We start from the raw sequence: 26,811 nt of genomic DNA, 5'->3' as shown, positions 1-26,811 counted from the left end.
GGTATCTGAGAATCTGACAGAATCTGAGAAGTTCTTGACGCAGTGTGATGGTCAAGGAGAGGCGCCGACAGACAGCATGGCAGAAGAGCCAAAGAATCCAGAGAAGGCTTCTGTGGCCCCAGCACAAAGAGGGATGCAGGCAAGCAGGTGGGATGAGGGGAGGATGGAGGGAGGGGCCAGGTCTGAGAGGGCGTTTGGGACCACTGGAAAGACATGGGGTTTCATCCTAAAGGCCACAGGAACTGTTTGAAAGAGACGAATGACAGTTATGTTTGCATTATTCAGAAACTCACTTGGCCACTGTGTGGAGAGTGACTAGGGCTCAGGAGGCCAGTTAAGAAGCTTCTGTAGTTGACCAAGCGAAAGGTGGTAGTGGCTACACTGGGCATGTGGCAGTGTGGGCAGATTCTAGAGAAATTTGGGAGGTAGAAGCTAAAGACTTGGCAATTGTGTGGATGTGAGGAGGAACAGAAGTCCAGGACAAGTCCTAGGATAACCTTGGACAAGTGGATGGTGTCCTTCCCCACAGGGGAAGCTGAGGCAGTTTAGGATGGGGCTTGGCCAATTTTTTCTTTAAGGGCCAGAAGGTAAATATTTTAGGATTTGCAGGCCATATGGTCTCTATCATAGTAATCAACTCTGCTGTTGTGCAGAAGAAGCCCTAGAAAATGCATACACAAATGCGCTTGGTTGCATTCCAATAAAACTTCATTTACAGAAACAGGTGACAGGTCGGTTTGCTGACCTGTGAGTGACTGCTCACCAACTGGTCAGAGGTCAGGCCTTCGAGACCCATGTCCGGAGAGTGGTGGGCTCTTTACAGCCTGAGATTTTATTGCAAGAGTAGGAAGTGACTGTGCAGTGTCCCCCCACAAAAATTCACATCTACTTACTATCTCAGAATGTGACCTTATTGGGAAACAGGGTTTCCCAGAAGTGAGGATCAAGATGAGATCACCCTGGATTTAGGGTGAACCCTAAATCCAATGCCTGGTGCCCTTACATGAAGAGGAGAGGACCATGTGAAGATGGAGGTAGAGTTTGGAGAGATGACGTCAAGGAGTGCCAAGGATGCCAGGAGCCCTCTGGAGCTGGCAGAGACAAGGAGGGGTTCTTCCCTGGAGCATTCAGAGGGAACCCTACTGACACTTTGATTTCAGCCATCTGGCCTCCAGAACTGTGAGGAGATAAATTTCTGTTGTTTAAAGCTACCACTGTTGAAGTACTGTGTTACGGCAGCTCCAGGAAGCTCATAGTCTGGCGTCATGCTTTGTCTAGGCAGCGAAGGAGAACACAGCGGCCCCTGAGGCCAGAGTGGTGGCGCTGGAAGTGGCTTAAGGGCACCTCTTCAGTTTCGGGGTGGCAGGAAGCAGAGCGTTGGTCAAAGCTTGAACAGAAGCAGAAACAAGTCTGAGATGAGTGGGAGGGGCTGTCGAACCCGAGACTCTGGGGTCCTCGGAGATATTTGTGTCAACTCCAAAGCTGCTGTGACTTGAGAGGCACTCAGATTAACTTCTGACTTACAATATTTTGAAAAATGCAACCCAACAATGGCCCAAGAACTTTACTTCTAGGAGTTTGTCATAAGGAAAAATCAGAAATTTAATCACAGCTCTATCCCCCAGGATGTTTATCATGACGTTATTTATAATCCTGAAAAACTAGAAACAGCCTAAATGTCCAATAATGAGGAAGGTTAGATAAATTGAGGTATGTCCACAAGATGGATTCTTAGGCAACCACTGTATATATTTACAAAGAGTGTTTAATGTTACAAAGAACTTTTAATGATGTGCGAGGATGATAGTGATACAATACTATGTGGAAAAAAAAAACTGGTTATAAAATGGTACAATCTGATGCCAATCATGAGAAGGAAATGTGTTAAAAAAAAAAAAAAGACTAAAAGGAAATATGCCAAAATGTCAGGGTGGTATCTAGTTGGAGGAATTATGGCGTTAAAAACAAAAAACAAAAAAACTTCCTTACACTCTTAATACTTTTAAAATGATTTACTATGTACGTGGATTACTTCCATCATCCAGAAAAAAGTGAAAACTTTAAAAATGTTGTGTACATGGTTTCCATTTTTATTTTCTCTAATGGGTGACTGCACATCAGTGAATCTCAAGTTATGCTAACTACTTAGGCCGGTCACAACACACACACGTACAGAGAGGTCACATGGGCTGTGCCGAGCTGGCTGTAGCAAACATACATCAAGTTACACACTTGGGATTGTTAGGCTGGTTCAAATACACCACCGAATGATGGGGACACGGTTGGGTCAGGCTGCCTCTCCTGCCAGTCACTGCTGTTAACGAGGCCTGTGTGTTAGGCTGTTGAGCGGCGGCCTGCTGGCTCTCCCTCCAGTGCCCCCTGTGGGTGGAGCACACCTAGGTCAGCATCTGCTCTGCACCCTCTTGTCATCTGCCTTTTCTCAGTGTTGGAGTCTCTGGCTCTGTGCACCTCCTCTGAGCATGGAATGTGCTCCAGTCGCAGCACCAGCCCCAACTCTGCTCCACGCACGTGGTGGAAGGGAAGGAAGAGCCAAGAGCGAATGGAATCACCCCTGATGTGAACCGTGCCCAGAAACAGGAAGGGAGAAAGCAGATGTGAGCATGACACCACATACAAGTTCAATCTTTACAGATGGGCCCTCTGTGTCTCCAAGACACGTGGGCTGTGTGGGGCCCTCCAGGGCACAGACCCTGCAGGAGGACAAATGGGGGACATGGCTGTGCCCACGGGGGCAGGCCTAACAGCTGAGCTAGGAGAGTGGATTGGGGGTGTGTCCAACATGGTGCTAGAGTATTGAAAAGTCACAAGTATACACACCTGGGTATCATGCCCCTCTCCCAGTTCATTCACACCGTGGGTTAGATACGGATAGATAGAAGTGGAGATATACTTTTTTGAGGGAGGACCTTTCCTGGTAGTTGGATAAACAGTGAGACAGACTCCTGGGTTCGGCATGCTCTGGGGAGGGCCATGCGACAGTAAGGAACTCCCTATTGCTACACTCTGTACAGGGCGGCTGGGCCCGCCTGCCGCACCCATAGCCCCTGGCAGCAGTCATGGGCTTGCCTTCAACCCCTTCTGCCTTGGAGAGCTCTTGGGCCCCAATGAAAAGGAGGCTATGAAGACAAGAGGGTGGGAGGGGTTTTCCCATGGCCCCGGGGTCACCACACATGGGGGCTACATGATATTGCACTGGGTGGCCCCGCAGCAGTCCTTGATGAGTGCCAGCCCGGTCTTGGCCACCGTGGGCTTGCTAGGTGGGGGCTCTGCTTTCTTCTCTGCTCGGGAGCCTGCAGCAAAGTAGGAGCATAGAGGGAGTGAGGGGAGAAAAGGAGAGAGGGAGAGGTGAGGTGAGGAGAGCCCTGATCATCTGCAGCCCCAGTCCCATCCCAGGGCTTGCTTCAATTCCACAGACCATGTGGTGAGCTGGTATGCATTTTTACTGTTCTAGTGACTGTGGGTCAATGACTTTCCATCCTCAGCTTCCAAACACAGCTTTTAGCCTTTATCCTATTCATTTCTGTTTCCTATTGTATATGCCAAGCCTAGCACAGGACATGGCATTCAAGAAGTATTTGGTGAATGGATAAATGGGAAATTTTGTTCAAGTCACTTCAGTCTGAGGGCTCATGTCTTTCTGTTCTGGAAAATGCTCATACATTACCTTTTCAGATACCACCACCTATAATTCTGTTTTCCTTCTGGAATGCCTATTAGAAGTAAGTTGAACTTTCTTATTTTATGTGCCGTGTTTCATAACTTCTCTCTTTTATTTTCCATCTCTTCATCTATTTGTGCTGCCTTCTGGATAATTTCCTCAGCTCTGTCTTCTAATTTATTAATCCTTCCTTCAGCTGTGTCTCTGTGTTTAATCCACTGCATTTTTACTTCAGTGACAATCATTCTTTTAGAAGTCTAATTGTTTGCAAATCTACCTTTCCTTTTTTCATGGCATACTGCTATTTCATTTTGGATTTTATTCCTGCTCTTATCTTTAAATATTAAATATACTTATTGTCTCTTTTAGATAGTCTTGTTATTTCTAGTTCTTGGGAGGAAATTCTCTTTGTTGTCTCTACTGACTCTGCTCGTGGTGGTTCAGTTCTTCATGGGTTTTAAATTTTTACTGAGAGCTCATCTTCATGGAGGTTGATTTTTCTATGGACTGCATATTGTGGAATGCTGAAGTTTTGCATTTGTTTTGCTGGGGTCCCAGAGATTTCATTGGTTTTAGATTAGTTTTAATTTTTCAATTTGGGATTCTAGATGAGTGGCTCAAATTTGGACCCCATACTTTGCCCTTGAATATGGTGCAGGCTTGATGTTTGGATTTCTTGTCAGAATTTTTTTGCTACCTGTAACCCAGAAGGAAAGTTTCCTTGCTCTTTCTCCATGCTGTTAGGTGGAGTTTTTCTAATCTGCCTTTCATGGAAGAGAAGGTCCAGTGAGGTTTAGGCAGAGACTATGTGCCTTGTGATTTAAGGGACAGCAGAAGGGATTGTGGCCTTTCTCTTTTTTTATTCTCTCACATTCTACAATGATGTTTTCATGGAATATTCATGGACAGTCAGGGAAAACTGAATTTGCAGCTGTAGTAGGTAGTGGCATCTTTGGGGTTTTGTCTTTCTAGCAAGATTTCCTGTCCCTTCTCTAATAACAGCTCATGTCCCTGTTGCTACAGGAGTGGGCTTGTGACACAGATTTGGCCAATTACAGTGTCCCTGTCTCTTGATGACAGTGATGGTCCTAGGAGGTGGGAACATGATCCAAGAAAAGACCAATCAGAATCTTTCCCTGAGATTTACATATTTAGATATCAGGAGAGAGAACCTGGTGTTGTCCTGCTGCTGCAAAGCTTTATGGTTCTCTGGCCCCATGAAGAAGGCCTGTGCAATAGGAGAAAATGAAGCCAACATACAAAGAGGGGCAGAGATGAGAAATGAAAGGAAAGCAAGAGTGTTCTAACAGTGTCCAGTTCCTGAAGCTCTGGTTCTTGTTGCTCTTCATCCAAAAAACCCCCTTTTTGCTACAGCCAGTTTGAATTGGGCATCCATTTCTTATAACTGAAAGTAGCCTCACTGGGTCAACAAAGAGAAGACAGTTCCTTGACAGTAGACCCTGTTATCACTTTAATATATGAATAGACCTTCCAAATAGAGTCCCTCTTAATAGATGGACCCTCCTAAATAGAGGGTCAAATACGCAGCATTTTCTAATGGAACCCTTATTTCACCTGGAACCCTTTTTGCTCTGAGTACCTTGTAAGGCTAATATTCTGAAAAGCATACCTCTGGACAATTAGAGTCCCCCAGAGACTCCAGCTCCACCAGAGGCCAGAGCTCCCTGAGCCTTAGCCCCCACCTTCTTGCCTCAGGGGCCAACCAGCTACTTCTACAAAATGCACCAGTGGTTGCCAGGACCAGCTACACAGTTTTCAGAATCCAGTGGAAAATGAAAATATGAGGCTCCTTTTTCCAAAATTAGTAAGAATTTCAAGATAGCAAAAGCAGAGCATCAAAGAAAACACAGTGCCCTTCTAAGTAGGGGGCCTGGGGCAGCTTCACAGGTTGTACACCCATGAGGTTGGCCTTGCCAGCTGCCATCGGTGCCCACGTTTGACCTCTAGAAAGCATTTCTTGTGCCCTCTCTGGCTCCCAGACCTCTTTTACATTTCTTTTTCTCTTGAATTGGAGGAAGAGAAGGAATAATGTATGCACTCACTGGATGGAGATTTGGTTACTTTATCTAGAGGTTTTAATTTGATTCTCAGGAAATCGGCCATTTCCTTGTCTTCTTCTTGCTCCCTGTGAAGACAGATGTATAAAGACAAGAGGAACATACAGTAAGCAAGGAAAGCATTAAGGAACCTATAAAATCAGGCAAGTGGCTAAGTGCCTGGGACCACGCATCAGGCTTTGGGGATGGTGCATGTATGCTGTTGTATGCTATGTGTGAGTGGTACATGTGGGTTTTGTGTTAGGTATGGGTGGTGTGCATATATCGTTGCATATTATGTGCATCCATTGTGCTGTATGATCCCACTCTGAAGCAGAGACACATATCAATGATGCAGTAAATGTCTTCCTGGGGCTAGGGAGAGACCCCGGGGGCAGAAAGCAGGCCATTACATGACTCAGCCTCTGTTGGTTCACTGAGCTGGGAAACACCTGATCCTGTACCTTTAAGTCACCCTAGATACCTGTGCTTCCACAAGGTACATGGTAGGTGTCAGAAAACAAGTCACCTGAGCTCTGCTTAGGGTCACCAGAGGCAAAATAGCGGGTACATGCAGCCTACTCACCTTAACCGTTCCACCTCTGCATCGTCCACCAGGAAGTCTCTCTTCTGCACCAGTTTGTGGATCTTCTGGATTAGCTCATCCTCTCTCTGCTTCTGTGGCTTGGTTTTTTCTTTTTCTGGGAAGAAGAAAACATCAACAAAGAAACAGTTGAGTGGAACTGTTGAAAGCCCTTGAGTCTGAGGGGTCAGGGTTGGAATCCTAGCTCTACCATTTTACTTGCTTGGTGAACTTGGAGAAGCAACTTGACCTCTTTGAGCCTCAGTTCCTTCTTCCATAAAATACACACGGTGAGGCTTAAAGGTCATGATATTAGTAAATGGCTTAGCATAGAGCTTGGCCTGTGGTGAGTGCTTAGCAAATGGTAATGATGCAGCCTGGGGGTCAGAATGCCAAAGAGAAAACAAGAGAGCCAGGGCTGGACATAAGGATTGAGAAAATGAGGAGGGCCAAAACAAACCCACTTTGGGCAGACCCCTCTGTTCAGCCCACTGATAAAGATAGCAAATGTGGGGCATATTGTCTATAGGCACCACCACCCACCTCCAGGCTGTACGCACCTGTGTGTATGTACCACCACTTGCTTGATGAGGTGACTCCTTTGCTTGCCAATATCACCCACCTACTTGTCAATGAGAGCTGCCAGTTTTCCAGCTTTACCCCTGCTTGCTCCCATCACACATCTGATTCCTAAAATCTCCACGTGCTTGCCAGTGTAACCCTCCAACTTGTTTCTCATGTCCTCCAGGACACCTCCATAGCCCAGGCCATCTCTGCTATGGCCTCCTAATGGTCTTCCTGGCCGATGGCCCCCTGTCACACTGTGAGTCCTCACTGTAGAATCAGACAATCATGCTTTGATGCCCCAGCCTCTCCTCTCCCTAGCTGTGTGGTTCTGGACACATTCTTCAGCCTCTCTGAGCACGTGATCTCCCAGCACATAACATGAGGCTGTTGCAAGTTTTCAGCCAAGTAAAGACTAGGCTCATTGCCCGGCACACAGTAATGGCTCATGAATAGTCAGCTGCTCTTATTATAATGCCCTCCAAATTAAATATTCACAGAAACATGTACAAAAGAAAGAAATACTTAGTAATGAAGGAAAAGCAAATCTCATAGCATAAGTGTGTAAACAGTAAGTGTTTCATAGATAGCCGTTGTTATGGTTATATTTGTATTCCCACGAGCTTTGCATTTTCCTTTATTCGAGGTTTCTCAACGTTAGCACTATTGGTATTTGAGACTGGATGGTTCTTTGTAGTGGCGGCCATCCTGTGCACTGTGGGAGGTTTAGCAGCATCCCTGGCTTCTACCCACTAGATACTAGTAGCCCCCCACCCAAGCTGTGACAACCAAAAATGCCTTGACATTGCCCAATATCCCCTGGGGCACAAAGTCAACCCTGGTTGAGAACCACTAGGTTAATCCTTTCCCACAACAATAGAAAGGAGACACTATTTTTATATCCAAGGAGCGGGTGCAACAACCTCTGCAGCCAGGTCTTGGCATCCCAGCTCTGAGGTGGGGGTGGTGGCAGTGGAGGTGGCATGTGACATCTGGGCTTGTCCTTGAGAAGCCCTTGGGGCAGAGAAGGTCCCACACCTCCTCTCTGATCACACTGACCATCGGGGAGCCTGTAGATTATTTTCTGACCCTGGCTGGAGAAACAAGATTCTCTTGATTTTCTTCAGTGTTGTCTTTCCTTAATATTTTTATTGATGTGTTGCTGGAAGCATCATTTTTTTACCCTAAACTCAGTTAAATCCATTCAGAAACCTGGCCCAGAGATTACACAAAAAGACTCCCAACAAGGTGGGAGAAGGCAAGAAGGAATGCAGAAGAAAGAAAATTGAAATACCTGATTTTCTGCACCAAGGTGATTGAGGTGAAGTGGTTTCCAGGGAATCAATGTGACTGGTGTTAAGGACCCAGGCTTTGCTGCTAACTGGCCCTATGACCTGTGGGAACCCAGTTTCTCAGCAGGACAGTCAATGGCATTTTGGGCAGGACACCTTCCCTAGGACTGTCCCCACACTGCAGTTTTAGCGTCCCTTGCTTCTGCCCATTAAGTATCAGTACTGATCTTGTTTTTATTTAAACTTCGGGTGTTTTGTTCATTGCAGAGTATTTTTTGCATGCATTTTGATATTTTAAATATTGTACTGAAATATTAATTTATCCTGATGACTGGATTTTCTATGTTTCCAGCGAGTGCCTTGTTTTTCTCCTCACTGTCATCCCAGTCCTGGTCAGTCATGCAGCCCAGTGACTGTGCCAACCTAAGACCTCTACTCCCACCCATTTCCACCAGTGCTCTAGAGGCTGCTGAACATCCCAGTGCATAGGACAGCCCCTACAACAGAATGATCCAGCCCTAAATGTTCCTGGTGTCCCTGTTCTAAAGCATACTGTGTTGTATTTGCAGCTCAGTAAGAGCTACTACTTACCAGAACCCACTGTGTGCCAGGCCATCTCCTTCTACCACCTGTGAGCACCTTAGAATAAGGAATCAATTCCCTTCATCACTGCATGCCCAGCACCTAGCTCAGGCCTTGCAGTAGCGCAGCTGCTTGCAACGTACTTATTGAAAGGGTAGAATGGCAAAAAATGTTCAAGTAAAGGCCAGTGGGGGTGCTTGTCTCGCCTGTGTTGTTCTTTGCTAAGGCCAAGGCAATATTCTTGAGATGGAGTTGTGTGGGTTCATTAATAAACTTTCCCTTAGCACTTACTAGGCCCTCATTCCTGCCCTCAGGGAGCATGGAGTCTACAGAGGAATCCAAATGAGTCAAAATTATTTGGTAAGTAATTGATAAGAGTGAGCCCTCCCAGAGAGTACCTAACCCAGCCTAGATGGGCAGGGAAGGCTTGCTTAGGAAAAAGGACCAATAAACGACCACCTGAAGGGTGGGTAGAAATTGGTTTGGTTAATGATAACAATAAGAATACCAATAATCAATGAAGCACTTCCTATAGGAGGGGAGCTGTGCTACGCACTTGCTTGTTTTCCCCTCATCAACCCTGCAACCACCTTGTGAGGCAGATACCACTACTGTCCCAGCTGACAGATGAAGAAATTGAGTTTTAATGAAGTAACTAGCCCAAGGTCATGTCATTAGTAAGCAACAGATCTAGGTTTGACTCCAAAGTCAGAGTCAAAACTCTGTAAGCACGATACTCTGTTTGTTCCCAAACAGGGTAATAATAGTAATAATTGATAATATCTACTGGACTCTCACTTTGGACCAGATATCAAGCTAAGCACATAGCTTGCATTGTTCTCTTTATCACAGTGAGATTTACGCCTAGTAGTACTATTTCTATGACTACTCCACACTTAGAGGAGGGGAATCGAGGCCCAGGGAAATGAAGTGACTTGCCTGAGATTAAGAAGGTGGCCAGAATAAGGACTTGAACCTGGGTCTGCCTGACTGGAGTTGTATTTGAACTACGTGATCAGAGAGTGCCATATTGCAAGAAGGAGGCCACATTAGAAGAGATGGACTCCGCCGTCCAGACCTGAGGGGTACATCCGGGCCAGCTGGAGGCTCTGAGCAGCTGCCTAACTGAGGTGGAGACCCAAATGGTTACCTGGGATGGCCACCAAGTTCTGCAGCTCCTGCTTCAGGTCCATGATGTCATTGCAAAGCTGGATGTCATCCATCCTGGGGAAACAGGACACCACACAACAGCAGGTTACAATGATGGAACATTCTATACCCTGAGTGCCACCCAACTTTAAACCAAGAGTTTGTAGGACTGGCTGTCTTTGGTGAAGGTCACAGATGCGCCTTATAGAAGTTTTCCCTTGAAGGAAGAAAAACCAAAACTCCCCATTATCCCACTACATAGAAATGATCAATCAGTATTAATCAGTCCTTGATAGAGTCCCTCCAGGCTTCACATCCTAGCTTCTGTTTGCTCATATGAGCAAGCCCATGTTTCAGGGTCCGTGTTTTATCAGCTATGTTAAAAAATGTTAGACATTACAGAAATTCACAGGGTAGAGAATATCCCCTTCCATCCTTTAGAGAAAACCATTGTGAATGGTTTGGCATATAATCAGCCAGAATTTTTTAAATGTTTATGCTTATACTAGCATATGTGACATCATTGTTACACAAAAACGTTTTTGCAATTTTTTTTAACTTAATGATATACTTGGACATCTTTCCACATTGGTACCTGTGAATCTCATTTTGAATGGCTGCATAGTATTCCATTATTACGATACACACTGTATATGTTGATCACAGATTAACTATTCCTCTATTGTTAAACATCTGGATTGTTTCCTAATGCATTTCTGGGATAAATCCCTAGAAATGCAATCACAGGGTCAAGTGACATGAACACTTGCATTTTAATAGGAACTTCCAAATTGCCCTCTGGAAGGGCTGTGCATGATATTCCCACTAACCATGGGAAAGGCTGTTCATCACTATAATCTCAGTAATTGGGCTGCATGTACAATTTTGCATTATGCACTATAGTTTAATGTGTATGTGCTTCAATATTAACTCATCTTACTGTAACCAATATTTGCAATTGCTGCCTGGAATTTCACCAAGTCAATTTATCAAGGCTATTTTAATTATGCCCTTGATTACCTAAGTGGGTTTTTCAGACTGTTTTAGCCTCTGCAGGATGAATATGGATTCATAATAAGGGTTTTTCTTCATGTGGGATTATTTGAGATGAGGGGCTATAAATTCTCAGAAGTGGAACCACTGAGTACACAGGGCTTGACATGTCTATAGCCATTGAAACATAGTTTCAAATTGCTTCCCCATGGGGGCAGTGTGTGTGTGTGTGTGTGTGTATGTGTGTGTGTGCAAGGGCATGTGCGTGCCTTCATTTTGCACGTGTTTATTGAGCATTTATGTCCACCACTTTCTGCTCTAGTGAGCTGAAATTTAGGTTAGGGGTGGGGACACAGGTGAACATGAATACAGTAGAATGTCAAGAAGCTCTGAATGCAGGCTGGGGATGGAGCAGCCAGTCACTTCCCAGGAAGTGACACAGGGAAGCATTCATATTCTCAAAGGACCCTACTGAGTCCACACAGCAAGTGGGAGCGGGACCAGGACTAGAAACTGACTTAGATCTGAGTCCACTGACCTTTCTGCCTCCTTCCGCAGCCTCCTCATCAAGAACCTGGTCTGCTGCCTCCATTCAGATGTGCCATCCACAGACCAGCTTGGGGCCGCCTGCCATTTGCTGGCCAAGAGCTACCCATGTTACCCACTCCAATGCCAGCATCCCAGCTCCAGGACAAGCAGTGGAACTCAAAGCATTTGTCAAGCCCTGCCCTGGAATGTCCTAGCAGGTGGCAGCTGCCTCCAGTGAGCTTGGGGGCCTTGCCAGAAGGGCACAAATTGTTCCCATGGGTTCCTATCTGCAGTCATTCAACTGGAGAGGCTCTGGAATCCTTTTTCACATCTAGCACAGAAATCAGGCTACACCAGTGGCTCTTAGCAAGGGCAGTTTTGTTCCCCGGGTACCTCTGGCAACCCCAGTTGGTTGTCACCACTGGGTGTTGGGGTGAGTGCTACTGGCATCGACCAGGTAGAGGCCAGGGATGCTGCTGAACATCTTGAAATGCACAGGGAAGCCCCCCTCCTTAGCGAATTATCTGGTCCACAATGTCAATCATGCTGAAGTGGAGAAATCTTGGGTTATAGCCACTGAACTGATCCAAGTACCTAATTGATTAATGTCAATAATTTTTGAAAGGTGAAAGAAGGAAAGATGGCAAAAGGAATAAAAGAGAGACAGGGAGTGGTTAGAAACAAGAATATTGGCATGGAACTGCTCTAATTCAAAGGGGCCACATGCTGGGGGTTTAACTTCTCTGAGTCCCATTTTCCTCATCTTTAAAATGGGAATGATGGTGGTACTACTTCCTAGGATTATCACGTTCCAGTGCTGAGCACATGCCTGGGACATACACAGTAAAATGCTCAGCAAATGGTATCTCCTATGATCACTAGCTGTTCGGAAAGAAGCAGGGAGAAAAAGAAAGAGAAAATGTCACTGGGCAAGCAGTTAATCTGACAAGTGGACCTAATGTGTTCAACCTTAAAAAAAATAAAAACACACACACCTTTATCAATTACATGCCTCTCGATGAAAGTGTTAAAATAACATGCTTATCGGATTGTAGAACACATCCCAGATCACTGCAGACATTTTGGAAAATACAAACAAGTATGGAGAAGGAACTGAAAAGTACGCATAACCTTGCCCGAAGGGCTGTGGTACAGTTCACGCCAGTCCTCTTCATGTAATTCAGATGTGGTGGGCTTGCCCTGGGGGGCCTTGGCCGTCACCCTCTGTCCATCTCAAAACTGTGCTCAGCATGATTTTGAATCCTGGGACTGTCCGGTTTTAGCCCTGAAAGTCTCATGTCCTAGAAAACCCCTCAGTCCCAGGCAAATAGAAGCCATTGGTCCAGCTAGATTCAAGGCACTATGAATCAGATGTTCTGTCACTTGCCACTGAAGACTTTAGATACATGTGCATGGGTATGTGCATTTTTAATAAAAGCAGGAGCAAACATATATACACCCTGCTCATGGCGAGCATTATGTTGTGATGAATCTCCAGTGCCACAAATAATATTGCTCGGAAAACATTTAAATAGTTCACGAAGCGCACTTTTGAAGCTCAGCTGGAACTTCGAATAAGCCACATTCATCCAGTTCTCTGCATGTGTAGTGCTGAACCCTGGAAAGCAAACAACCGCTGCCAGCTGGTTCTGGAGAGAGGTGGCATCTCCAAGAACTGGATTAAATGCAGGAAGGGGAGGAAAGGCAGCCCGCGTCATTCTGCATCTCAGCCTTTCACACTGGGACGATGGATAAAATCGGTCAGTTTACCAGCTTGGGTGGGGAGAGGTGATCAGGCTGTGTAAGAACAATGGTGCTGCAGCTTTACAAAATTTCTTTGAAAATGACATGGTCCTGGAGCCTAATGGAAACCCAGCAGAGACCCCAGTGTGGAGGCAGAAGCAGATTGACAGGGGAAAGGGTTGACTCATTAAAATAATATTTACTTGGTTCCTTCTGTAAGTCATGGAGGAGGAGCGCTGATCTGGGATGTGGAGCCTGAATCTGAATCCTCTGTGACCAAGAAAAACTGTTTTTCTATGCGCTCTACGCTGCCATCACCAAATGTGTGGGTTTTTCAAGCAATTCTCCAATTCTTGGTGGACACCTACTGGGTGTCCTACTGAGACAGGGACCATGGGTTTAGACAGAGTAGGGTGAGGGCCTCCGGAAAAGGCAAGGCAAGATAATTACAGTCAGAGCAGTGTAACAATATGCAAGGAAACTCCCTACCGAAACTCAGGGTTAAGCATTAAGCTCTAGAGTCATTCTTCAGTGATATCAGTTAATATTTCCCAGATAAAGGAAAGTATCTCAGCATAGCCCATGTTTTTATTATGCTAATCATTTATAATCATGTGTAAGATTCACTTTAGCATGCTAAAAGGCCCAGGCCTATGTGCTGCTTTCCTCCTTTAGACCTGATCAGGTGATTTGCAACCTGGGCAATTAATAATGGCAAACAAGCCCAGCCATAAACAACATAGTAAAAGCGAGAAAGAGTCCATCTTAGATTGCCCTTAAATTCTTGGCAAACAGACAGTAACTCAGCCCACTTTGAGGGCAGGGCAGGCAGTCTTGATTGATGATTGATATACTCCCAGACCAAAAAGCTATTATTCCAGGAAAGAAATCTGCAATAAATTTCTTATGTTAATTTTGCAAAATTATTGGGAAGACTGATAAGAGAAAAGACTTAATGTCTCTTCAAGGATGAACATTTTAAGACCACTTAACATGTCCACACCCCCAGCCCTTTATCACATTATAAAACCCCTAGACAGTACACAACCACGGACTCTCTTGTCCCCTCCCGACTTAAGCCAAGAGCTCTTTCCACTTACTTTATCTCTAAATAAAATTCTCTCACTTGCTATCCTACTTTGAGTGTTCACAAAGTTCAGTCTTCCACTCTGTGAACAAGAACCCCAGCATCACTACCGTTTAACTCAGTTTGATACTTACTGCCTGGAGTTAGCACAGACATCATGGGTTAAAGTCTCGGTCCCATGCTTCAGACACCAATTGCAAGTTCAGACCACCTGTACTTCTAGCCAAGTGTCTATAAATCAGAGATTCCCATGATCCCCTCTTCGGTTCAATAGTTTGCTAGAACTACTCATAAAACTCAGGAAAACATTTGGTGGCTTATCATAAAGGACACAGATGAGCAGCCGGATGAAAAGTTACATGGGGCAAGGTATGGGGAAGGGGTCTGGAGCTTCTGTGCCCTGTCCAGACCTGTCACCTTGCAGCGACTCCATGCGTCCACCAACCTGGACATTTCCCAAACATACTTTAGGGCTTTTTATGAGGCTTCATCAAGTAAGCACGATGGATTATTAAGTCAACCTCCAGCTTCTCTCTCCTCCCCATAGAATTGGGGTGGGGGTGGCTAACACTGAAAGTTGCAAGCTTCTAACTCTTATCACGCTGGAAAGCCAGGTTATTAGAAGCTCTTGTGTCCAGAACCAGGGTCCAGGACCAAAGAGTAGGACAAAGAAGTTCCCAGCACACCTATCAGGAAATTACAAGTTTAGCAGCTCTGTGCCATAAACTGGGGACAAAGACCAAATATATTTATTACACCACAGTGACTTTGGGCAAATCATTCTTCAACCCAGACCTGTTTCCTCAAGTATAAAATGAGGGATCTCCATGATCCCTGGAGCTCTTTCTGCTAGCACATAGAGGAAACCACACGTTGGTACAGCCAGATGTGGGTGCAGATCTCAGCTCCTCTCTTTACTGGCTGTACGATGTGGGCAAGTGTCCCCTCTGAGACTGTTTTAGGTCTCAGTGCCTTCACTTTTGGGAAGAAGGAATAATTCCTTGGTCTTGAGGTGGGGTAGGGATCCCAGTGCTTGGCACATACACAGCAGATGCGTGGGAAAAGCTACTTCTATCCCCCTTCCACCTTGGGTAGGAGGTGAACAGCGAGCTGGCAGCTGGCAGAAACTCCTGAAAAATCTTAGCCAACATTCCTGCATCAAAGAATGAGCCTCACTTTTCACGTGCTGCTTCAAGTTCCTCAAGTCTAATGGTGCCGAGAGTGTGTGCACTTGTTTAGCGTTCTTGGCTTACTGAGCTCAAGTGCTATCCCTGGGACAGAATAAATACTGAGCCATTTCCAGTGAGCCCCTGAGCTCAGCCATCTCTCAGCATCATGCTGGGGACCAAGGGACCAGAGAGGTTCCTACCACCAGTTCAGGTGACACATCTATGTGGGACAAGGGATGCCTTTGTGACACATCACTGAGGATCCCACTGCCTGTTCTCTCCCTGTGGCACCATTAATGGCCTGCATGTTACCTGGCTTCTCCCTTGGTTAAAACCACACTCTCATTCCTGGATGTGATGCTCTGTGCCCTAAAAAATGTCACCTTCCTCAAGCACAGATTACTCTTCTCTCCCCCAGGGGTTTTCTAGAATGTCTCTGTTTCAATTTAAAGATCAGTAATACTGAAAAGCTCATCAAGCTGAACGCTCGGGGTCTGTGTCCTTTCTGTGTGTATGTGACATGTCAATTAAAAATCTACCTGAAAAATTACTAACAATATTGTTTGGTTTTGTTTCAGACCTAAAGGGGTACCTTTGGTCTTCTTTAAAAAAATATATATATATATATATATATATTTTGCATAAGTACAGTCTCCTGCTAAAAAATGTCAAACAATACAGAAGTATAATTGTAGCTGGCATTATTAATGTGTTTGTAAGTATTGGTGCCTGGCTCTAGGCTAAGAATTTTCCACAAATCACCTCAATTAACTCTTGCAGCAACTCTGTGAGCTGAGTATTATTATTATCATCCCTCAGAAGGTGTCAGGAACTTGCTCAAGGTCATAGAGTAAGTGATAGGCAGTCTGATCTTGCAACTGGGAATATGAAAATCCCACCCCACGTGGTGGATCGAGTTCAGAGCAGACAGAGCTCAGAGCAGTTTTGGGGAAAGCTTCCCAGCTTGAGATGTCACAAGACAGACACAACTCGGACGGTCCAGGAGAGGGGTGCCAGGCACTCAGGCAAAGGGGGCACCTCAGTTAAATGTTAATGCTAGAAAGGGGTGTGGTGTCCCTGGGTATGTGACAGGGAAGCATGGGCCTGAATGGGACATACTGGTGACATACAAGCTGTGGGTTGTGAAGGACTTGACATGGGAGCCATCTTAGGCTCTAGAGTGAGAGCATGGCTCCTCACTGAAGGACAGTGTGGCAGACGTGGTGATGAGTATGTGCACAGCAAGAGGGAAGAGCACCCTCACTGTGCCCTTTCTGTGTAATGTGCTCAAGAGACTTCCTGGAAGATGTGTTTACTCATGAATATTCAGCACAGTCGACAGACGACAGCCCATGGGCCCAATCTGGCCCACTGCCTGCTTTGGGACAACTCATGGGTAAGAATGGTCTTTACATTTTTAAATGGTTGGGGAAAAGAATCAAAGGAGGAAGACTATTTCTGGACACATGAAAATTGAATGAAATCCTAAGTTTAGTGTCTGTCGATAGCTTTATTAGAACACAGCCATGCCCACTCATTTTTGTATTGTCTGTGGCTGCTTTTGTGCTCTAACGGCAGAGTTAACGGTAACAGAGACGGTGTTAAGGCCCGCAAAGTCTAAAATGTTTACCAGTTGGCCCTTTGTAGAAAAACGTTGTTGAGTTCTGATCTTCAGAAAGAACCATGGGAAGGTATTAGAGACAAACCACAGGGAACTGGGCTGCTCCCAGCGCCTGTAAGGTGGGCCAACAGATTTGTGCAGGCGCCTGCTAAGGCGACCTGGCAGTGTCTGCAAGAGCGTTTGTCCTTTTTTTACATCCTTTGCTTTGCTGAAGGAGGTATTCAGTTTTCTGATTTCATTTCTTATTTTCTACTTTTATCCCCCAAACTCTTGTCACGTTACTGCCTAGACTGAGACACATAAATTGTCCCCGTGAGTGGCGCAGCAAGCTATGAAGGAAAGAGGTTCTGGCCCCGGGTTTCCCTAATTCTCGCCCTGACGCCCTTGGTCCAGTGGCCCACAAAGAATTAAAGATTTGGACAAAGATTAAGCTCCAAACCCTAGGGATGGGGGGAAGATGGAGGAGGAGGGGGAAGGAAAAAGAAGATAGGGGATAAAAAGAAACACCACGAATGCCCAATAACAGGACATTGGTTACATATATAATTTTCACACTCCACAAGGAAAACTCAGCAGCCATTTAGAATTTTTTTTCTCAAGAAGACCCCTTGAGAAAACACAGCCAACATGGAATGGTAAGGTGATGGGGTTGCCACATTTAGCAAACAAAAACACAGGGCACCCAGTTATATTTGAATTTCAGATAAATACCAAGTAATTTTTAGTCTAAGGATCCCCCATGCAATATTTGGATCCACTGTTTATCTGAACTTCAGATCTAGCCATGTGCCCTGTGTTTTCTCTGGCAGTCCTATAAGAAGAGGGAGGCCGATACTAATCAGCCCTTAGCCCAGGGGGCTGAGTTTGGGCTGGGGGAAGAGGGAAGTCCTCTGCAGCCTGCAGTACTTAGAATAATGGTCATGTCTCCCAGCCTGAGCCCTCTCCACTCCCACTGGAGAGCCCTCTGCCGACAAGTTTCTCTGGGTCACCCATAAAAGTAAAAGTTTATTTACTAGCAAACTGAATTTATTCGGGGGTAGGCCGAGGAATTACAATTTGGGGCAAGCAAACTACGTCTAACCATAGACTTTTATTAGGTTTTTAGGAGGAGGTGTGAAGAGGGTAGTTTTGTACAAAGCTTCATTGGAAAAGAACAGGAGTTCAAGGTTGCAGAGGTTTCTCATTGGCTGCAAGCAGGGGTTGGTGCCTTATTGCTGGGGCAGGGACGGACCTTCCTCCTTTTTCTTAAAAGCATTAGATAAAATTCCTACGTGAAAAGTGTCCTCCCTTGTCAAGATAAGAACCATCTGCCTTCTTCCTGCTGAATTGAAGGTCCGCAGCGACGGAACTTGCGTGAGAGCGCCCCCTGCAGGGCTTCCCCAGTCCGTTTTAAATGAAGTTAACTCCTTCAACTCATTTTCACGCCAGTGATACGGGGCTTTGAGAAGCCAGAATCGAAAAGCCCCAAGGAAAAATACTTGGCCAATGGACTGATGGGAATAGAAAATTGGAGACAATTTGGAAACATATGTGAAGCGCCCTGCAAACATTTAAACCCTTTAATTTAGTGCTTCCATTTCTAGGATGTCATCCTCAGGAGATAGTGAAGGGTAACACAAAGACTTAGCTGTGATTATGTGCAATACAGCCTTGTTTGCAACAGCAAATAAAACTGAAAGCAGCTGAAATGTCCAATAGTAACAGGACAGGCATAAATAAATTATGGGACATATACAGAATGGCATTCTACACAGGCATTAAAAACGATGCTCATAAGAGATGTTATTTGTAAAAGAATAAACCATACTTAAAAAACGGTTATTAAGGAATGTCAGGATCCAATTTTGTGAAGTACAGATGCATAGAAAAAAGAAAGGAAGACTCCATTCAGAATGTCAGAATGATTTTTTTGAAGGAATTTCTATTTCCTTTATTTGCTTCTTTAATTAATTAATTTTTACCATATGCATGTATTTGTCTGATACGGATGTGGTCAGAGGAGACCCTTGGTATGATAGCTGAATGCTATTTAAAGTTTTTTGCTTTTTGTTTTAAATTACTGGGGGCCACCTCATTCTTTGGAGGTGAACGCGGCCAATCTTGGGTCACTAGAGCTACAGCAGAAGCCCCTGTAGCCCCTTACTCATCAGTCGCATCTCTAGCCATAGAGCTCCCATTCCACGCTAGCAGGCCATCTCCACGCCTGTGTGAATCCTGACCTGCATCCTTCAAGCCTTCACCCCGTTCAAGTCTTTCCCTGCTCAGAAGACCTTTGTCTCAGACTAATTCCTATGCAGCCTTCAAGACAGCCCAGCTTCTCCTTCTGGAACCTTCCTGATGCTGCCAGGCTGAATCAGGTCCTCTTCCTTCCTGCCTGCCACAGCCCCCTTGTCATAACACAGCTCATCCCCCCGACCCCATGTAGGCACTTGTGTTTCCCCCTAAATAGACTCGGTGCCTGTTAGGGGGCTTTGCCTCTTCCCTCTGTGGTTCTAAGCACATCACCCGCGCCTGACACATCACAGTAAATGCGTGATGAGGAAGGGAAGGCAAGCTGGCAGGCAGACACAGAGGAATACACACCAGCCTGGATTTTTATTGAAACAAGGCCTCAAGTCTGCAAGCGCCAGTGGAAAATTTTCAAATCCCATGATAGAGACCCCATGAGGGCAACAGCATCTATCAAAGGCAGTGAGTCACCCCCAGAGAAATCCAATTAAACATCCTCATTTCAAGTGATCCTGCTTTGCATTCTGTTATCAATACGTTTCTATTCTGAGCCCTCTCAGCATTTGGATCCTCCAGCGCCTTCCATTCTCTGATACCTGCTGAGCCCTGGCACTCCTCTCCCAACCCTTCCCTCCTGCCCCCCACGTCCATCCCTCTCTCAGGCTAATACAGTACTAACTGAAGTTAACACTCATTTGAGGACTTGACCTTGGTCAGGAACTGGACCCAGCATCAACTCATTTAATCCTCACAAGTTATAGTCTAGGTATTATCATTCTTAGCTTGATAGAAGGCTCAGAGAGGTTAAGTAAATCACCCAAGATCACACAGCTGGCAAGGGATGAAGGCTAGATTTGAAAGAAGACAGTCTGACTCCAAAGCCCTAAAAACTGCCACTGTAACAAACTGGCTAGAAATGCCACCCACAGACACCCAGCTGTCCCCTTCTGCCCCAGTACCTCCATGCTCTGCCCCATCCTTGCAGTCAGGAGCCTTCCAAAATGCTTTCAACCAGTGACAGTTCCAAGATGTGGGCTTTCTTGGGGGCCCCTTCCCATTAGCCCACAAAATCACCTTGATGCTTTAAACATGTGTTTGAGATGAGCAATAGAACAATCCCCCCAATTTTGTGTGAGTATAAGTAAAAACCTTGGTAGGAAACCATGCTATTTTTATTGATCTGTGCCACTCAACCTCAGTAAAAACCGTGGGCCTGTCACTGACAATGCAGCTTTCAGATAAATCCCCTGATCCTCCTTCTGAACAGATGGCTGGCCCTGGGCCCCTCCTGTACAAGAATTCCATAGCTGTCATTCCTTTCAGCTGAAGATCTAAAGACTGAAGGGGAAAAAACCCTTAGAAACCATCTCCATGCCCCAAACCCAGGAAAGGCCCTGTCCCCTGCTCTCTGCCAGTTTCTGTCCACGCTTCTGCCCTGCAGCCTTGCTCCTACCCAAACACCAACCGTTCTGCTCAGACCGCTGCATTCTCTACAACCGCCACACACAATTCTCTTTCAACTCACTGCACCATCAGAAACAGATCTGCTTTTGATGATAAGGACGCTAACATTTAAACCAACCTCATGTTTATTCAGCACCGGCATTTAGTGGCCTCCTTTATAGGAAAGCAGGATCCTAGGGTTTGGTTGACCCACAAAGAAATAGCAAGTATCCTCTGCTGGAGGCTCCAAAGCTGGCAGGGTAGGGTTATAATTAGTAGTGCTGCTGGCAAATGCTCAACAACTGGCTGGGAATCAGGAAGGTGGGTTGTACTACTGGTTTGTATCATTTGCCAATTTCCATGGTGTAAATACTCCCACTATGGCAGATTTCGAGCTACCAACAGTTTAATGGCAGGTTGGCAAGATTCCTGGAAATTCAGCATCACTGGTTGGAATCAGCAGGTGGGCAAATTTGGGGAGTTCCTTTTGGACAGTCCTTAAATATGCATCCAGTGTTTCTTTAGAAGAGAAGCTGAGTGCTGTGTGGGGGAAAGATTATCAGTGGTGGTGATGATGCTAATGATGATTTCAGCTACCATTTATTCAGAATTTAGCATTACTTGGCACTGTGCCCTCTATACAGATTATCTGAGTTAATCCTTTTAAGGGTTATAGCGAACCATCAAGGTGAATACTATGTGACCATCTCTTACAGATGAAAACCTTGCAGCTCAGAGAGGTTCAGTGGCTCAACCAGAGTCACACAGCTAGTTAAATGGTGGAACCAGGATGCTAAATCTAAAGTAGTCTGATTTGAGTGCCCACCACTATAAGGCAGGGAGAAGCCTCCCCATTATTATTCCAAGAAATTTAGCTGTGACCCCAATTCAGCATGAACCTCCAAAAAAAAAAATCCTACAGATAGCAGGACTCACCATACTTAGAAAGCTGTTTAGAGACCATCTATTATTTTTATTGCTCCTGTAATGGACAAAAGTTGCAATTTTTGGTTGCTCAGTATCCAAACTCTAGCTTTGGGAGAACTGTTCAATGTGTCACACCTCATTAGAGAAGTTAAAAAACAGAGCACCCCCTGCTCCCTGGGTTCAGCCAACCAGAAGATCCTGCCCATAACCACTGAGCAGATGACACAGATATGGAAGGATTGTTGTGGGTCGGGTTTTCCCTCCTTGGTTCATGTCCCCTCCAAAACAAAGACCCGAAAGGCAGAGACACAATAACAAAGCAGAGCTAAAGTTTTATTTGAATACACTCCAAGGGAGGAGCAGGCCAAATTCAAGGCAAACAAAGGCCTCCATCCATTAGGTGGCCTATATACTGCATTCTGGCTAGGAGGCACCACTTTGATTGACAGGGTGGGCCTATGTGATTGACGGGTCCACCTGTGCAGCCGTCCCTCAGTGCACAGGTTCTTTCCCACGATGAGGTGTGGTTTGAGTAGGTCTTAGTTTTGTTCGATTGCCCCTACGCTGGGATCAGCTTGGCCCGGTCCCGATAAGCAGAGAAGTTACCTCCCTGCCAAGCCTCTGTTGTCTTCACGTGGGACCCCCTACCTGGGCTCTTTGGACAGGGTTTTCCCTTGGATCTTATCTTCCCCTTCCCTGGCTGCTCATGTCTACATTTCTACCTAACAGTTTTCTCCATCTTACATCATTTAATGTTTCTGTAGCTAAATTGTACCAATCTGTGGATTGGTACCTGGCTAGCTTGCCCTTTCATTCATTTCTGGACAGAAAGTGATCAGTAAGATGGCACTAGAAAGGACTTACTCTGAGACTTGGGCTTGCATTCAGTGTTTCCAGGGGAAGGTTTAAAGGAAGCCAGATTGTCAGTGAGTGGGGATGATTAATTCTCTGGTAAGTTTTCTTAATAATTCTTACCTGTCGGTGAGAAGAGCAGAGCAAAGGTAAAACTGGATTTAAAGATAAAACCAGAGCAAAGGATTGGTGAGGAAGCAGCAGACACTCACATGAGCCAGCATATGGAGGCATTTGGTTATTTTTGTGGTTTGGACAATGTTCACATCTTTATTTGCTTTCAGATAACACTTGTGAAGTTTGTCTTATTTTTGTCTTGCTTTCCAGGTCTCAGGGTGGCCCTCTCGATTTGATGTTGGCCATATGCAACAAAGTTTACGTTCAACAGGAGAACACTTCAGCCTAGCTGTCAGTGCCCAGCCAGCTCCTGGCTGCCTGGGCTGCTTCTCTCTTCCTCACGGTGGAAGAATTAATTTATATACTTCCGATCTCTACATAAGTAATTATGAAATCCTTCATTCTGGGGACCACTCTTACCCATTTTCCTCATCCCTGCGGTGACCAGCCTTGCACACAGAATGTTCTCTGTGAATGCTTGCTGAACTATATTATCGGCACAGGGGACTCGCTGGGGCCTGGTGCAATGATGATCACACTCGAGCATAGTTTCAGAATTTATAAACATGACTCATACAAATACAGAGTGAACATTTGTTAAAAATTTATCTAACTCATTAATCAGGGAACGAGTAAGATGGTAAAGCTCATTCTTGGAGCATTTAAAGACCAGGATTCATAGGTAAGTTTCAGCAACAATCTTAGAATAAAGCTGGTTAACAGCCTCTAGGACAACAAAACCATAAACTTTAGGGTTATTTTCCTACTAGATAAAATCTACAAGCTGATGTGCAATTTCAGTGTTGGTGCTCCAATCAAATAGTAAATAACAAAGTCAAATATGTGTACACCCTCCCAGATAATTAAATAATTCTCAGACAGGCCTTTAAACAACGCCCCACTATGCATGGCAGGGATGTGCTTTCCCCAACTCCCTCCCTTATTTCCAATTTTTATTTTTATTTCAATTTTATTGAAAAATTTATTTTATTTCCAATTTTTATTTCAAAAGCATAACAAAAGACACTGTGGCTCCCTAGGAACACCTTCAGGGGACATTGTTTTACTCCTTCGTATGTGGTGATTTCTCATGAAACAGCAGCATCACGGTTCGATTTCTCGAGCAGTAACTGTAGGTTGGCTACTCTGATAACTTTTCTACAGAGCTTGTCTCATCTACTCTTCACAAAAAAAATCCCATGCCATAACTGGTTCTGAGGAAAACAAGTGTGGTATAATAAAATAAGCAGTCCCCCCATTACCCGCGGTTCCGCTTTCTGTGGCTTCAGTTACCCACAGTCACCCTCAGTCCAGAAGCAGATGGTCCTCTTTCTGGCTTCGGATCAGGTCAGTAGTGGCCTAACACTTGGTCACGATGCCTGCGTCATTCACCTCGCTCCGTCTCATCATGTAGGCATTTTATCATCTCACATCATCACAAGAAGGGTGAGGATAGTACAGTGAGTTATTTTGAGAGAGACAGAAGGACCACATTCACATAAATTTATACAGTATATTGTTATAATTGTTCTATTTCATTATTATTGTTGTTAATCTCTTACTGTGCCTGATTTATAATTTAAGCATTATCATAGCTAAGTATATATAGGAAAAGCATAGTGTGGAGATATATATATATATGTTTCATACTATGTTTATATACTATCTGCAGTCTAGGCATCCCCTGGGGTCTTGAACCATATGCCATGCAGATAAGTGGGGGTACTGTATATACATTTGGTTCCTCTCCTTGCTTCTGAGCACAAAGTTCCTAAAACCCCTGGTGGAATTTCCTGAAGGATAGGAGTGTCTTTTATTATTCATAATGATTCCCTCAGGCACAAACACCTGGGTTCATGCCAATGAGGTGATGTGGTGGAGCCCCTAGATAGCTTCAGGTGGGGGCTGCTCCCCAAAGGCATGATTAGAAGGTGGGAACTTTCAGCCCCACTTCCCATCTCTGGAGAGAGGAGTAGGGATGTGACTGAGTCAAAAACTCTTAAATACTGAGGTCTGAGGTGTTTCTGTGTTGATGAACACTTTGATGGCCTGGGGAGGAACATGCCTGGGGAGGTTTCGGAAGCTCTGCATCACCCCTGCCTCTAGGCTGCGCCCTATGCATCTCTTCCAGTTGGCTCTTCCTGGGCTGTATGCTTTATAATAAACGAGTGAACGCAGGTAAAATGCTTCCCTGAGTTCTGTGAGTCAGGACAGCAAATCTTCCAACCTTTGCGGGAAGGGTTGTGGGAACCCCAAATCTGTGTTTGGCTGGGCAGAAGTATGGGTGGCTCAGGAGGTAGGACCAACATCACCAAGGGTCTGAGCCTCTTCACTTGTGGGCCGAGAATCCAGAGTCAGAATGGAATTGAATTGTGGGATACCCAGCTGGTGATGGAGAGTCAGAGAACTGGTGTGAAAAAATGATGCATATTTCGTGTCAGAAACCACCAAACAGGAGAGTCACTGAGAAGTTAAGCAGCTTGCCCAAGATCACACAGCTGGTGAAAGTAATTGAGTGAGGATACCCACCTGCACCCAGTAAAACTCTTGACCTTCCTACCTGTGCTGCTGCTCTTGTGCTGACTTCCTCAACCACAGAGGCAATATTCATGCGTCCCGGGCTCCATGTAGCTAAGTCAGTGTTTCCCAAACATCAGTTGTTTGAGTATCACCATGGCAGCATCTGCCAGGTCACCGGCTCTCTCCACTAGTTGTTATTCAGTATTTTCCTTTACATTGATTCACTTTTTATATGAAAGAAATTTCAGTCTAAAGGTTGAAACCAAAGGAAACCAGTATTTTTCCTTTAAAGACACGAACATACGTTTTTGATGAACATTTTCCAAATACTACCTCAAAGTGCACCCTACTTGGTGAAACACTAGACCAGCTGAGTCCCACAATGTCACACAGCCAAGATCTCACAAGTCTTGTCTCCAAATCCAGTGTTCTTTCAGCCATGACTCAGATCACTTGACCAACCACGCCAGGCTTCTCAGACCAAATCCAGTGATAGCAGACAGCAGATAGCCAGAGGCCCAACTCCTCCAGGCAGTTAATGTTGCCCTGGGCAAAGCTCCCTGAATATCATCACCAGAGCACATCACGGCCTGCAGCAGACCTACTCTACATTGTTCTAGCTTACAGCCGGCTCTCCTGGGCCTGAGAGGCAGCGGGAGCACTTGCAGGTGTGAAACAGTGGATCATCTCCAAGGGGAAGGAGGGTGTGGAGTTCTGTTAACGGTTTGGTACAGCTCCCCAGATTCCCTCATCAGGGAAAAGCTCACGTGAAGCCAACATGTCAGTTTATTAGAGAGTGTTCTAAAGGGTTGCTTTCAGAGTGACATTTAGATCTCATTGTATAAATAGACAGTTTTTGTCTTGCATCAAACTCCAGCCCTCAAACTCATTTATAAGTTGCAGAACGTCTTACCCAAGCATTATTGTGGTTCCTATATAGGGTGCTTTCATAGGGCTGGGCTCTGTACTATGTTCTTTTCATACATTATTTCATCTACTCCTCACTTCAACTCTATGAAGTGTGTACTGCTATTGTGCCAGTGTTACGGATGAGGAACCTGAGGCTTAAAGTTTGAGCAGTTAGTGGTAAAGCTGGGAGTGAATTTCTGCGCTGTCCAGGTCCAGAATCTACCTTTATCATTATTGCACTCCGATCCCCAACTCCCTCTGCAGTTCAGGGAAGAAGCTCAGACATTCCGTCTTCCAACTCTAGGCTGGCTACTTCCTTTCTTTAAAAAACAAAAACAAAAAGGGTGACAGCGGGTTGGTTTTTAGAGGCCAGAAATAGGCAATGGAGTGAATTGAAAGTGATCATTGCTGAATGATTATTAATTCCACTGTTGGTCATAAGCTTTTAGAAAGCTTCCATTGTAATTTTCTTGATAAATATAGCACTGGGTTCAATTAGAGGCTTAATCAATGTATTTCAATAGCAGATGTGATGATGAAAACAACAGGTGGTACTGGGACTTTCAGACACCCTGGGAGATTACAAACAAGCATTTCATTCTGATTCTGATCACAATTCTAAGCTACTGGAGAGAAGGTAGCTACTGCCGTGCCAAAGAGTCATACTAGCGTAGGGCAGATTTTATACCTTCAGTCTGAGGCCAATTTTTATCCAAAAAATAACTGTGGAAAGAAAGCCAGATGAGTCATCTGCAGGCAGCTGATGG

General features: G+C 45.1%; 1 protein-coding gene across 1 annotated transcript in view; it reads right to left on the bottom strand.

Annotated features, from left to right (window-relative positions):
- Positions 1–1,809: 1,809 nt before the first annotated feature.
- BMERB1 (bMERB domain containing 1) overlaps positions 1,810–26,811 on the bottom strand; it is a 113,011-nt gene continuing 88,009 nt past the window's right edge. The window contains exons 3-6 of the mRNA XM_036992582.2: positions 9,908–9,981; positions 6,323–6,437; positions 5,743–5,825; positions 1,810–3,311 (exon numbers count right to left, since the gene is read on the bottom strand). Coding sequence (XP_036848477.1) covers positions 3,199–3,311; positions 5,743–5,825; positions 6,323–6,437; positions 9,908–9,981 — 385 coding nt within the window. The 3' untranslated portion in view covers positions 1,810–3,198. The remainder of the gene's footprint in view (positions 3,312–5,742; positions 5,826–6,322; positions 6,438–9,907; positions 9,982–26,811) is intronic.

The sequence above is a fragment of the Manis javanica genome, chromosome 10 (genome assembly GCF_040802235.1).
Source record: "Manis javanica isolate MJ-LG chromosome 10, MJ_LKY, whole genome shotgun sequence".
Classification (NCBI taxonomy): domain Eukaryota; kingdom Metazoa; phylum Chordata; class Mammalia; order Pholidota; family Manidae; genus Manis; species Manis javanica.
This window is presented reverse-complemented; position numbering and strand designations above follow the sequence as displayed.